Source organism: Musca domestica, unplaced genomic scaffold (assembly GCF_030504385.1).
Source record: "Musca domestica strain aabys unplaced genomic scaffold, Musca_domestica.polishedcontigs.V.1.1 2, whole genome shotgun sequence".
In the NCBI taxonomy this organism is placed as follows: Eukaryota; Metazoa; Arthropoda; class Insecta; order Diptera; family Muscidae; genus Musca; species Musca domestica.
The window spans coordinates 4,846,380-4,861,571 of record NW_026712249.1 but is presented as its reverse complement, the minus strand read 5'-3'; the positions used below and the strand labels follow the sequence as shown (position 1 = coordinate 4,861,571).

The 15,192-nt window shown below is 34.6% G+C and overlaps 1 protein-coding gene across 1 annotated transcript; it reads right to left on the bottom strand.

Moving 5' to 3' along the window:
- Nucleotides 1-291: 291 nt before the first annotated feature.
- LOC109612442 (uncharacterized) lies at nt 292-9,532 on the bottom strand. Its single transcript, XM_059121532.1, has 4 exons — nt 9,490-9,532; nt 5,357-5,967; nt 935-974; nt 292-881 (listed from the first exon to the last, which is right to left on the bottom strand). Exons 1-4 carry the CDS (start codon nt 9,530-9,532, stop codon nt 292-294), a joined length of 1,284 nt encoding a protein of 427 aa, XP_058977515.1.
- Between the last annotated feature and the right edge of the window lie 5,660 nt (nt 9,533-15,192).

Sequence of the window (15,192 nt, the reverse complement as noted above, 5' to 3'; positions counted from 1 at the left end):
TTCGATGAGGATCCTCAAAAGTAACTATGGGTCTATCTCGCTTCCTTCTCCATGTTACAAACAAATACGCAATAACATAATACCCTTACCACTATGTGGTGTAGGGCATAGTTATTAATATAGTTCCTTTTGGTACAGCCCTTATACACAGATAACCCCTGATTTAAATTATTTTGAACGTCTTTGCCATATTTTCCAATTCAGTGTAAATGAAGGTCAATAACTTTTGGTAGATCTAGATTTGAATTTTTACAAACTTAATTTATTCCACTATCATTATATCCTATAAATTTAATAGAATCGCTTTCGTTTCACTTTTCGCATTTTCCTAACACGTTGTTTCCGTTTTCTACCACCATGACGCTGGGCTCGTCCTGAATTGCCACTGTTCTGTGCGATTAGCGAAAAGTAAGAATTTGAATTAAGGTCAGGTATAAAGGTTTGTTGTGACTGGACATGGGTATTTGAGTTTGAGTTGATCGCTTGCAATCGGAGTCTTTGTAAATCGGCAATATTATTGGAATTTAGAGATTGTAGACCTGGACTTAATACAACAACTGCTCCATTAAAGGGATTATTATGGGCCGAAACGGGATTGTTTATCATATTCGACGGTTGGGGCTTTCTGCGATTTGCCACTGCAGGTGCGGCTGCTGGCGGTGGTCCTGCTGGTGGTCCCGGTGGAGGTGGTGGTGGTGGAGGAGGAGGGGGAGGAGCTGGACCCGGTGGTGGAGGTGGTGGAGGTGGAGGAGGTGGTGGTGGCGGAGGAGGAGGAGGTGGTGGCGGTGGAGGAGGAGGTGGCGGCGGTGGAGGAGGAGTTGGTGGAGGTGGCAAAGTTGGATTATTTACAGTACCATTTGAGGGCTTATTTACAATCACCACTTTTGGAAAGAATCGAGAACCATTGCGATCTTGTCGGGCATTGTTTCCATACAATTGGTATCTGTTTCGATTAGGTCTAGTTCTTCGTGCACCTAAATGAATAAAAAAACATTTATTTTTGAAATTCACATTTTTTTAAGAAAATTACTAAAATTTTTATCACTCACTCGTTGTGTTAAACGCCGAAATTCCAATTAAAACTATGAAAACAACAGAAGACCACTTCATCTTCTGGTTTTTTCTTCACAGAGGGAACATTCAGCGGAATCTACAATGTTCTCTTTAGAATATATTTTCTAACACCGGTTGTGTTTCAATCTTATCTACTTGATGTCCAAAAATATAATGATTTGTTTATTCGCCTTCAGTCATCCTCTAAAACTATTTGACCCAATTAACAATGGTGCCAAAAATATTGCATAAATGCTTAAATTTGCATAATTTTCGCTATTTTCTAAATCGTAAATAATTTAGGAATTTGCAAATTTGAATGAATTTATTATGTCGCAGAATTATATCGAAGACAAATGAAAGTTAAATTTGCACGTGGTTAGAAATGGATCATTTTAAGATTGACTCCAAGTTTTGGGGATAGTGCGCAATTTGGTCCAAGCTTTTTACAGCGTAGTAAATTAAGTTTGGGTATTTGCGTTGGTCCCATAAATTTTAAAAAGTTAAATCATGGATTACGTAGCACTAAATTTTTGGTGGATGATTTTTTATACCCTCCACAATACATGGTATGGAGGGTATATTAAGTTCTTCATTCCGTTTGTAACTCATCGAAATAATAATTTTAGACCCAACAGCGTAGAATTCTAACACGATTTAGCCCTGACCGTCCGTCCATCTGTTGTGAGATAGGAAGCTAGAATTTTGCACAGATCTATATTTTGTCTGAAGGCAGGTTAAGTCCAAAGATGGACTACATCGGTTCACTATATCGAAGGGCGCCCATAAAACGGTACACCCGATATTCCGCATTTTGATGATTTTAGCCACATTTTTAAATTCTCACAAGAAGTTTCCTGTGAGTACAGTATCCCCTAGAAGAAAATTGTCTATATAGGTCCACGATATCGTATGTCCATATAACGGCACCTTCCGATATTTGGTTTTTTTTTTTTTTTTGATGATTTCCGATATTTCCACATTTTCAGTGGAATTGTCTAAAATTCTACACAAGGAGTTTTTTGTGAGTACTTTCCCCCCTAGAAGAGAATTGTCTAATTAGATCCACGATTTAGTATAGCTCCCATATAACAGTGTCAAGTGATATTCGGTATTTCGGAATTGTTACACATATCGTCTATAAAGTTCGGAAAAGTTACTTAAGCCAATGACAAAAATTACTTATCCACGTCTTCGTATAGCTCCCATATAACCGTTTTCATTTGAGCGGTATTTTCCGACGGATTTTTTTTTTTCAAATTTTTTAAGTTTCTTCCAAATGGTGGAAGGTATAAAAAGTTCGGCCCGGCCGTACTTAGCTGCTTTTTTACTTGTTATACCCTCAGCCATATGACAAGAGAGGGTATATATCATTTGATACGGTCAAAATGTGCCTAGTCGAAATAACGCTTTTAGATCCTAGGTGTCTTTGGCCCAAATCCGTTTCAGGACATTTGGAGTCGATCTAGCGATGTCCGTCCGTCTGTCTGGCTGGTGCGCACGATAACTCTCGAAGGTAGTATCCGATTTGGTACAAACTTCTTACATCATAATATTTTTTTTCAAACTTAGATCGAGTTCGGAGTTGGGCGATATCGGTCCACTGCTTTTGGTACCTCCCCCACGAAAGGTCGAAATTTCCAAAAAATATATTTTTTGCACAGAAAGAGGAACAATAATCCTATTCTGCTCCAACTTTGCAAATCCTAATATTTGCCTCAGTGCTAGGTCAGGTGCGAAAATGGACAATATCGGCCCACTCCATCAGGTACCTCCCCACAAGGGTCAAAATTCTGAATAATTACAACTCTTATAAAATGTGATGTAAGAATCCGAATGTCTTCAAATTTCACACATCTCAATATTTATATTAACCCAAGGTCTGGTGTTAAGATGGAGTATATCGGTCCACTCCTTCTGGTACCTTCCCCACAAAAGGTCGACATTTTCTGCACAGAAATAGAAACGATAATCCGATTTTGCCCCAACTTTCAAATCCTAATATTAGGGTTAGTGCTAGGTCAGGTTCGAAAATGGATAATATCGATCCACTCCATCCAGTACTTCCCCCACAAGGGTCAAAATTTTGAATAATTACAACTCTTATAAAATGTGATGTAAGAATCCGAATGTCTTCAAATTTCACACATCTCAATATTTATATTAACCCAAGGTCTGGTGTTAAGATGAAATATATCGATCCACTCCTTCTTGTAAATCCCCCAAAAAGGTCGAAATTTTGAATATCCATGAAGCTCATAAAACGCGAAATTACCATCCGATTCCATTTAGATTTGGAACATCTGAATATTTCTATCAATACAGGATCTCTTGTAATATCCATAGAGCTCGGACCATTCCTTCTGGTACCTCCCCCACAAAGGATCAAAGTTTTGAATAACCAAAACTTCTATAGAATCCGAAATAAGCATAATTTTACACATCCCATTATCTCTATTACAACAAAATCTGTTGTGAAGGTAGGATATATCGATGAACTCCTTCTGGTACCTCCCCCACAAAGGGTCAAAATTTTGAATATCCGTGAAGCTCATAAAACGCGAAATGAACTTCCGATTCCATTTCAGACTTGGTGCATCTCAACATTTACATCAACACAAGATCTGTTTTAAAGAAGATACAGATCGGACCATTTCTTTTGCCAAGTGTCCCACATAGGGTCCAAGATTTTGAAAAACTAAATGCTCAAAAAAAGCGAAATAAGCATTCAACTCTCTTCAAATTTCCCACACACAAACATTTTTGCTTATACAAAATTTGTTGTGAAGATGATATATATCTGCGAACCACTTCTGGTACTTCACCCACATTTTCTATACTTTTATCTATCAAAACTTGTGAAATAAGTAAGCAATTCTTTATATCTTGCCATATCTAAATATTTTTTTCAACCAGAAACCTGAGATGAATATGGAATTTATGATTTCGCATGAAATTGGATATAAATGTTCGATTTTCTTGTAATTTTGCCCGTACCAATATTTTTATCTGTATTTGAAGAAGTATGAATCTGGAATACTTCAATCGACTGTAACTTCTAACTCACATACATTTTCTAAAAATGATCACATACCTCATATAAAGTGATGGAATCAACCAATATAGTTCACGTTCACTGGCACGTTGCAATATTTATATCATATTTATTTAGGTCCGATACGAAATGGTCGATATTGGCCTATTCCTTCCGAACCTACGCCAAAGAGTGGCAACAATTATAGCAATCATAATAGAAGTCAACATATATTAATATCACCGAATATTGGCTGAGGGTATACATCTGTCGGCAAAACCGATTGATACTTTTTAACCTGTTTTTTTTTTTCATAACTTGAAACGACCAAAAATTGTAAAGCTCTACGTCAAATAATGTGGGATGTATCGTAATTTTAAAGACAGATGGACATCGTTATATCGACTTAGAACTTTATGCTAATCATAAATATATATACTCTATGGGGTCTACTACGAATACTTACAGATACCTCCTTAAAAGGTAGAGGGGATATTTTAATTCCCCTCGATTAAAACAAAAATTATTTTAAATTTACATTAAAAAAATCTAATGTTTTTAAGAATACTGTTGGAACTTCTTAGCAAAAAATGTGTCAAATTTTTTTTAAGACTTTATAAACATTTAAAATTGTTCTTCTTAAAAAATAGTGAATTTTTTAATATTTCCTGGTAAAAATTGTGCATTTTTTAAAAAATATTTGTTAAGAATTCGACCCAAAAACTTGATTTTTTAAAATTTGTCAAACTTCATTCGAACCTATAATATTGAACCCCCATCTAAGCAAATATATTGAATTTTTCATTTAAAACACTAGTCGAGGTCTTTGTTTTATAAATTTTGATCGCATATGGTTTATATATACATATGTATAAAATTTATTTTAATTAATTTTAAGTCAATTTATGCTTGTGAGTCTCATCTTTTATTTTTGTAAGAAAATAATAGTTACATTTACCGATGTAGCTACGAATGCCTTTCGAAACCATTTGGAGTGGTGGTAAACCAAAAAAAAAAAATTAATTTTCAACAAAATTTCTAAAAATGTATAAAATTTACCATTTCGGAAGGAGATAATTTGGTACAAGACATCATATTAATATTAGAAATGCTTCTGTAATTTATCGATTTAGTTTTACTATCCCATTTTTTACGTCATCAGAATTCTACCCGTTAAGAATCTACACTTCTTGACATTCATTGAGTTTTAGTTTATTTAATAATCAAAATCAAAATTTATAAATTAACAAGAGATCGCCTCCTTTTAACCTTTTTTAATTTCCTTTTGCGTTGTTTTCGTTTTCCTTGCCTTCGATGTTCTTGGGATCGTCCCGTATTGCTAATGTTCTGAGCCATTAAAGATAGCAGCGAATTAGTATCTAGAATGGGTATTAGATTTTGTTGTGCGTTGAGTTGAGCGTTGGCTATGAGCGCTTGTAATTGAAGCCATTGCAGGTATGCTAAACTATCCGAATCCAGATTCTGTGAATTTTGTTGACTTAAAATAATAAAAGTTCCATTGAGGGGATTATTATTTGTTGCGGCGGCATTGTTGATTACACTCAAGCGATTTGGTCCTAGGCGTGTTGCAACTACAGGTGTGGGTGGTGCTGGAGCTGCCGGAGGTGGTGGCGCAGGTGGTGATCCGGGTGGTGTTCCAGTCGTTGTGGGTGGAGGAGGCGGTGATGTTCCATTTGGTGGCGGTGGTGGTGGCGGTGAGGGTGGTTGTATTGATACTGGCGGTGAGGGTCTCGGTGTTGTAGCACTGTCTGTATTTATTACGATCACTTGTGGAAAGAACCGTGTTCCATCGAAATCTTGTAGTGCATCATTTCTATACAATTGATATTTGTTTCGATTGGATCTAGTTCGTTTTGCGCCTGCAATTATAGAAAATATTTAATTTAGATCACACATCATTATTTGCTTGACTCACTCGCTGAGGGTATCGCTATGCCAATGAAAACAATGACGATGACCAAAGATGGCCACTTCATTTTCCAGTTCTGAAATATACTGTTAAACAATAAATTTACTGAAAAGTACAATTTTCCCCTCAGTTGATAAAAATGTTGTCTTTTTTTGGCACTCGCGTATGTATACCTTACTGCTAAAGTTATTGCGCCAGAATAAAATGTTTTCGTTTCATAACATTGTAGACACCTACGATAGCAGCCAACATTCACTGAAGCTATTTGACCTAATTAGTTTTGCATAATATTCGCTTCTGAATATTTTAAAATAAGAATAATCTTTGTATTCGCCAAAAATGTTTCTAAATAGTTATTTATTTATATGATGATAAATTAAAGAAGTTAAAAAATATCAGTCGGTTTTGCCAACAAATGTATACCCTCAGCCTTACGTTATGACTATTCAAACTATTGACCCTTTATGGGTATTTGACCTAAGTCTGATATAAATATTACAACGTGCCAGATTAGAACTATATATACTTCCTTTATATTTTATGAAATATTTGACAATTTTTGTAAAATGTTGAAATATGCATGGGGGCGGAAGTACTCCACTTCATCTAATGCTGATTAAAATATTAATATGTGCAAAATTTATAGAAAGTCGAACATTAATTTTCAATTTTATGCGAATAATTAAAATGTTGAACTTTGTGACCCTCTGTAGGAGAGGTACTAGAAGAGGTGGACCGATATCTGTCATCTTCACACCAGATCTTATGTAAGTATAAACATTGGAATTAACGAAGTTTGGAAGGAATCACATGCTTATTTCAAAGAGATATAATTATTCAAAATTTTGACCCCTTATGTGAGGAAGATACCAGAAGGAGTGGTTTGATATCTACAATATCTAAAAGATATCTTGTGTTAGTAGAAATATTGGAATTGTGAGAAGTTTAAAGTGAACCAGATGCCCAATTCGACTTGTATGAAATATAATTATACCTTCAGCCATATGACTAGAGAGGGTATATATCATTTGATACGGCCAAAATGTGACTCTTCGAAATAATTGTTTTACCCCAAATCCGTTTCAGGATATTTGGAGTCGATCTAGCTATGGGCGTCCGTCCGTCCATCCGTATGTCTGGTCGGTGCTCACGATAACTCTCGAAGTAAGTATCCGATTTGATCCAAATTTGGTACATCGTAATATTCTTACCAAACTTAGATCGAGTTTGGAGATGGGCAATATCGGTCCACTCCTCCACCACAAAATGGTAACCTTTTCGAAGAAAATAATTTACTGCACAGAAACAGTACCTCCCCATATTCGGTACTTGATTTGATTTTTGCGAAATTATTAACCGGAATTGTTTCAAGTTTGGCATTTCAAGTTCGTAATGGATACTGCAGCGTAAAGCAGAAATTTTTCTGTGCAGGTCCACATTTTGATTTAGCCTCCATATAATAGTACCTCCCTATATTAACTACATTTTTCACCGATTTTTTTATACCCTCCACCACAGTAAATTAAGTTTGTCATTCCGTTTGTAACACCTCGAAATATACATTTTAGACCCCACAAAGTATATATATTCTTGAACAGCATACAATTCTATGTCGATTTAGCGGTGTCCGTCCGTCTGTCCTCCTGTGAAAATCCCACTAGCTTCCGATCGAATTGAAGTAGATTGATAAAATTTTAATCAAATGTATATTATGTCTGCAGGACTTTTGGTATTGAAAATGGGTCATGTAGGTCTACGGTTTGGTATAGCCCTCATATAACGGTACCTCCCGATATTTGGTATTTTGATTATTTTAGCGACAATATTCATCGAAATTCTTTCAAATTTGGTATTTGATGTTCGTATGGAATGCTACAGCCTATGGCAGGAGATTGTTCGTCCCGTGTCCACGTCTTCGTATAGTCGCCATAAAATGGTACCTCCCATATTCGGTATTTTGATGATTTTAGCGATATTATTCACCGGAATTGTTTCAAATTTGGTATTTAATGTCCGTAATGGATTCTACAGCCTACGACAGGAGATTGTCTGTGGAGGTCCACGTCTTCGTATAGCCCCCATATAACGGTACCTCCCGATATTTTGATGATTTTAGCGACATTATTCACCGATGTTTTTTTTTTAAGTTTCACATTTGAATATTATAATGGCCTATGACAAAAGTTACCTATGCAGTTCCATGTCGTCAAATAGACCCTAATTCGGTATTTTTAAGATTTTACCAGAATTTTTAAAGGATTTTATTGTTTGAGAATTGTCAAATTCGTCCCAAATGGTGGAGGGTATTCAGAGTTTGGCCCGGCCGAATTTACAGTTTTTTTTACTTGTTTTCTATTAATGGGGATAGTAGAAGAAGAAGGTGTGCATCGATATTACCAATCTTCGATCCTTATCTATGTAAGTTCAAAATATAAGGTTGTGTAAAGTCTGCACCGAAACGGATACTCTTTTCGAGAGTTATTGCGCGCACCCGTCACCCAGATAGACAGACAGGCGTTCAAGAAGATTCAAATAAAATATATCCTCTGTAGCCTATCTACGAATTTTCAGCATTTTCCCAATAATTCGGTAACATTTATTGTAAATAAAAAATCTCCTTGCCACATTCCAGAATAAAAATAATATTTTTCATCATTACTTTGTATTCGTCCCAGGATATATTAAAATATTAATTCCGGTTGCAGCGAAGACCAATTCTGCGATTTAACCTTAAATCAATTACAGATCACAAATGTTGGAACAACAATTGTTAAATAAATATTTTCGTATATTTTCCCCTGGAATTAGAGGATTATACACATACATTGTTTATAAATGTATGTGACTCACAACTACCACTAACTCTAATTTCCATACAATGTCTCTCTCTCATTCTATGTAATTTGTATGCAAGAAATAAAACAATATCTAAATTACTATTTGCCTTACAGCGAAATGGCTAATAACACAAATCAATGGAGAGAGAGAAAGCCCTGGAAGAAAGAAAACAAAATGCTCTATTCTTCCTGCAATTCATATCTAAAATTTTGTGTAAAATGCATGTTATAGCCCCACTTAAATTGGCATAAAAAAACAATACACATTCATCTGCAATATAGATTCGATTCGATATGAAATTACACAAAAACACATACAACCACGCATCGATGCACATACATATGTAGATGTGTCAACTGAGTGCCAAAATCCAATATTTATTCAATTTTAATTCAATTTTCATGAACATGTATGTGTTCGAATGCATTTTTAGCCCGCAGAGAGAAATGGTGTTTTTTTGCGAGTATATGTAAATTTATAGTGGGAGGGCACGTTAAATTCGTGAGTTCGAAGGTTAAAGTATAAAAAAGAGGTGCATTTCTAATGGATTAAAAAATATTTCGTATTAAAGCGGTAGTACCCCAATTGGATACCTTATTCATTATCGAACAAATTTCCTTACGAAGAGACGTACCTGGGGCAATATAGAACAACATGTCCTCGGAACCATTTACCATAATAATTTATATTTTACAGGTAGTCCAAGAAAATGCATTTCTGTTATATATACTCTTACTATATAATTCCGTCAAACCACCCCAACGTTCATCAATACCCAAACTAATAGACTGAACCATTTTCTTTTTATGTCACACACGCCGAGAGATTGTTGACTAATTCAACTAAACTGCGTGTCGGCTGAATGTTCATCGGCAGCAATAAATTGCGATACAACTGAAAACCCGAAACGACAATCCAAACTAAACTAAAAAAATTCTACTGACATTCCAATACAACACACGGCTGTGTTTTTAGCTATGAGTGTTGTTACAACCAGATACTTGTCGTATATGTTGTGTGGTATTGTTGTTGTTTCCAGAACTGAGAACTGTGCAACTGAATTGTAATAGACAAACACATATTTTTTTTAAAAAAAACAATGACATTCAAATTGTGAACAAAATACTGAATAGAAAAGTGGCCAAACTTACATACTTTATTAAAATCGAAATGAAATAGAAAAGAAGTATTATCCACTTTTGTAAAAATATTATTCCTGTAAATGGATTCAAAATATTATCCGTATTGGTGAATACAACTCATCTTCCATAGTTGTATAGAATTACATTTATGCTAAAATTCCAAGGAAAGAATTATGTATATTACACAGTGCGTCAGCCAATTTGGGCGGAGGAAAATTAAGTCAGAGGAGCAAAACTAAAGAAGAATTTTATGCTCCTTTGATAAATTTTGTTTTGAATCTTTGATTCACCTATTCCATTCCGCTTATTGTATAGCCCTCTGTTGACAAAATTTGTTTTAGGCCAGGAATCGATCTAACTAGGTCCGTACGTTCTTTTACATTTCTCCCTCTCACTCTTTCCAGGTGGGGGCTCACAATAAGTCAGTATCCAATTTGGTACATCGAAATATTTTTATAAAATTAGATCAAGTTTTAAGATTGACAGTATCGGTCGACTCCATATGCCATCCTTCACATTAGTTAAAGTTGGTCGAAAAATTTAATATTCGTATGAGACTTGTCAGGTAACAAAATGAAAAATAGGTCCAACTTTTCTTATATTTCGGGTGAGAAAATGGATAATACGATTTAGTTTGTACAGTCCAGTATTTTTTATTTCGATTCACAATTTGCGTTACCTCTCCAAAATAATAAAATAGTGAAAAGAAATTCAATTCCACGAATAAGTTCAAACGTTATTAAAAAATAATAATAAGAAATTAAAAAATAAGAATTTCCAAATAAAAAAAAAAAAACAATAGATACATATTGACTTCTCCACAAATATAGCTCTGAAAATCCTTATGAAAATGCACTTTGAAAACACCCGATTGAGAAAATATCCTTAAAAAGTCCATGATTGAGAAACAATCATTAACAATTAACAAAAAAAAAAATTCTGGAAAAGACCATGATTGTAAAAATACCCTTTAAAAATTCACTATTGAGAAAATTACCTTTACAACTCTATGATTGACAAAAAAAAAATCCTTTAAATGTTCACGTTTGAAAAAATGTTCCTTGAAAAATCCACCATACAGAAAATGTCCTTTAAAAATCCGATTGAGAAAAAATACTTTAAAATCCACTATTGACAAAATATACTTTTAAATTCTTCGATTGAGAAAATAGCCTTTAAAAACCACGATTTAGAAAATATCTATAAAAAATCCATGATTGCGAAAATATTCTTTAAAATTCCATAATTGAGAAAAATATCCTTAAAAAATACACCGTGGATAAAATGTCCTTTAAAAATCCACGATTGAGTAAAAAGTAATTGAAAAGTCTACGATTATTAAAATGTACTTTAAGCATCCAAGCATTTAAGAAAGTCCACGATTGATTAAATGTCCTTTAAAATCCACGATTGGGAAAAATCCTTGAAAAGTCCACAATTTATAAACATCCTTTAAAAATCCACGATTGATAAAAACAATTATTGTCCACGATTGAGAAAAAATCGTTTAGAACTCCGCAATTGAATACTTATCCTTTCAAATTCCATATTTACGAAAAAATCGACGATCATCGAACAATTCATTACGAATCCACGATTGAGAAAATATTCTTTGAAAACGCTCATCTAAAAGTCCGCAATTAAGAAAAAATCCACGATTGAGAAAATATTCTTCAAAAATCTACGATTAAAAAAAAATATTTTTTAAAAAAATGATTTTAAAAATCATTGATTGAGAAAATATTATTAAAAAACTCACACTGAAAGATCATTAGGAAATATCCTTAAAAAATTGCTCTGATAGTCCTTGAGAAAATATCTTTCATTAATCCATAAGTATAACCTTGATAGTCCTTCGGAAAAATAACTCTAATAATCATTTTAGATACTTTTTAGAAATTTGCGATTGTAGCGCTAATAGTCCTTGAAAATTATCCTTAAAAACTTGAAGATTATAACTCTGGTAGTCATTTAGAGAATATCCTTTTATATCGACGATTTTAGCACATAATCAGAGAATATAATTTAAAACTGTATGATTATAGTTCTCATAATCCTTGAGAAAACATACTTTCAAAATTCAGAATTGTAGTTCTGATAATCCTTGAGAAAATATCCTTTAAAAATATAATTATAGCTCAAATAAAAATCCAAGATTACATAAAATAATAATAAAATAATAACATGTCCTTTAAAATCTACGGTTACAACTTTGATAGTCTTTGAAAAATATCTTCATAAAGTTCACGTTTATAGCATTGATAGTCCTTAGAATATATGATATTACAGTCCATGATAAGGCATCTTTTTAAAGAATTCGCGACTACTGCTCCGTTGGTCCTTTGTGAAAAATCCTTTATTTTTGCTCTGATAGTCGTACAGAAAATAGCCTTCATTGTCGTTGAGGAAATATATACCCAAATCCACGATTATAACTCTGGCTGTCCTTGAAAAGATATCCTAGGAAGATCCACAATTATAGCTCTAAAATTCTTGAAAAAAATGGAAGATCCACAATTATAGCTCTTAAATTCTTGAAAAAAAAAAGAAAAAATCTGCGATTATAGCCCTAAGAGTCCTTAAGAAATGTTAAAAACTCCTGATTGTAGGTCTAATAGTCCTTGAGAGAATATTTTTTCTGAAATGATTATAAGTGCGGAACATATCTGCTTAGGGGGTGAATATCTACTTTGTTAGCTACTATTTTTCAATTTTTTTTCATGCAATCGAACATTTGTAACTTTCTTTCATTCACCTAAAATCCAAAGTAAGTTTGTCACTGTAAGCACCTCCTTTGGAACAGTTGGTGTGGTCTCTCCTATTGCTACTTCAACTAACATTTCGATTCGCTTTTTTTGTCAAGAAACAATTTTCAATTCAATAACTAAAGAAAACGGAAGTGAATATTCTCCGTATATTTTTCCGTCTTCTCGACTTGACTCGACAAAATGAAATTGATAGAAAATAAAGGAAAGATGTGATGGCTTTGGGGAACAGCAGCAACGGAAACCTTTTATAAACATAATTTCCTTTTAAGATCCTTAAAAAACGACGCGAACTGGGAATACCTTTAACAATGGTAACCACCGTTGAAGGAAAGTGCAAGCACAAACAACAGAACTTCAATGCGACACAACTACGAGTAGTTCCAGTGCAAGCGTCAGGAACACAAACACTATCCACAGCCAGCAGAACCACCGCCACCCCCACCAACCCAGTGGCACTTCCTATTAAGATAGTTCGAATGAAAAATAATAATGATATTTCTCCTATATATAGCTGCCGAAGAGCATCGTTTGCCAATATCAGATGGGGTTTCTTTTATTTCGTGGGAGAGCGCGAGTATATTTATGTGTGTTGTGTGGACGGGTGTTTAATGTTCAGACCATTTCCTTCAATTCATTTCAAAAGTCCACCCGCGTATGCGTTCGCTGTCTGGCTTTAACAATCGACCTACAACGAAGTCAAATGCACAAAACAACTGCAAGTGGGGATGTGAACAACAATGTATTAAATGGCAACACCAGCAACAACTACTACCTTCTTGACACTTAAATATAGAACTGTTGGAAATGCAAACAAACAAAAACTGGAAACTAAATTTTATTTCCATGTTGAAATCGGCTACAGGTAGATGTCGAAAAATGCAATTCGAAGTAGTTGTGGATAGTTTTCTTATTCGCATGAGGCTTGGATCTATATTGATAATATTTATCTAGCTGCTACTACGAACTCAAAATGTCCTAACTTGGCGTAATTAAATGTCGAATATGGCTAAGGCGTAAAAAAAATACTTAAAATTGAGGTGTATCCTTATATCAGGACTATACCAAAAAATGAACCGACACGAACCATTTTTCAAACTAACACTTCTTAAAGTAATCCAAAGCTTTCTAAAAAAGTTTAAAGTCTATATTAAAGGTAGCGAAATATATACATTTGTATATGGTCAAGCCTTTAAAAACACGGGTGCTACTAAATCCACTTGGATGAATATGCAAAAAAAAAAAAAAAAAAAACAGCAAGCAAAAGTCAAAGTCGGGCGATTCTAGATACTTTTGAACTTTATAAATTATCTGGTACAAAGTATAATTTTTGTGGAGTGTATATTACGCATGTGAGGGACTTAAAACCCAAAATCGCATGAAACATATATATGAGAGCAATAGCTATATCTGAACCGACTTTGCCCAAAAAACTCAGGTGATTTAGACTGATGTTGGACATTTGGTGCACAATTACCCCGAAATCGGTAGACGATATATATGGGAGCTACGTCTGAATTTGAACTGATACCCACCAATTTCAATAGGGTTCGTCCTTGGGCCAAACAAATATTGTTTGGAAAATTTTATCTCACTCGGATAATAAACGCGACCTGCCTTTAGCTCACAAAAATACATGGACGGACGCATAAATCGACTCAGAAAGTGATTCTTTGAAGATCATCAAAAGTAACTGTGGGTCTATCTCGCTTCCTTCTCGATGTTACAAACAAATACAAAAATACATTTGGGATGAGATAAAAAACTGCAACAAAGTCATACGTCATAGTTTTTAGTTTTTTTAAACTTTATTGAATGAAAGCAAAAAACAGCATCAAATTTTAGAATAAGGTTAGATTTGTTCGAATTGGTCACTTTTGGTACGAATTATGGTCTTTAAACGGCCAATGAAACTGTCACATGCTGCCCGAATGTTGCTCTGCGGTATTTTGACCCATTAACGGCGAAGTGCTTGCTTGAGGTGAGCGACACTTTTGGTATTTTTTAGTGCCAACCTTTCTTTCCAAAACACTCCAGACACAACAGTCCAACGGATTAGTATCCGGAGATTTTGGTGGCCATTGTGCGCTGGAAGTGAAGTGAGGAACCTCATTTTGTAATCATTCTTGGGTGGCGCGTGCTGAGTGCGAGTTCTGTTGGAATGTCCAAGGTCTGCGGCCAAAATGTTTGCGTGCCCAGGGCTTAAATACAGTCGCCAGAATATTTTCGCGATAATATTCGCTTTTTATTCCGATGCCACGGTCGATTAATACGAGCGGAGAGCGACCAACCTCAGTTATGGCGGCCTACACAATCACCATGGCCGGCACTTGAGTTCTGGTGGCCAACCAAAGGTGTACATTTTCAGCTGACCTCTTTGCCAAGTAAACACAATCATTTTGCTGGAAAACGAATGTTTTTTCATCGGAG

What these genes read in the sequence shown, in the direction of transcription:
- LOC109612442 (XM_059121532.1), bottom strand. Translation starts at nt 9,532, where the DNA reads ATGGTAAATGGTTCCGAGGACATGTTGTTCTATATTGCCCCAG. An exon ending in GTTGTTCTATATTGCCCCAG is followed by an intron (nt 5,968 to 9,489) that starts GTACGTCTCTTC and finishes CTATAATTGCAG; the next exon opens with GCGCAAAACGAACTAGATCC. An exon ending in GCAAAAGGAAATTAAAAAAG is followed by an intron (nt 975 to 5,356) that starts GTTAAAAGGAGG and finishes TTATTCATTTAG; the next exon opens with GTGCACGAAGAACTAGACCT.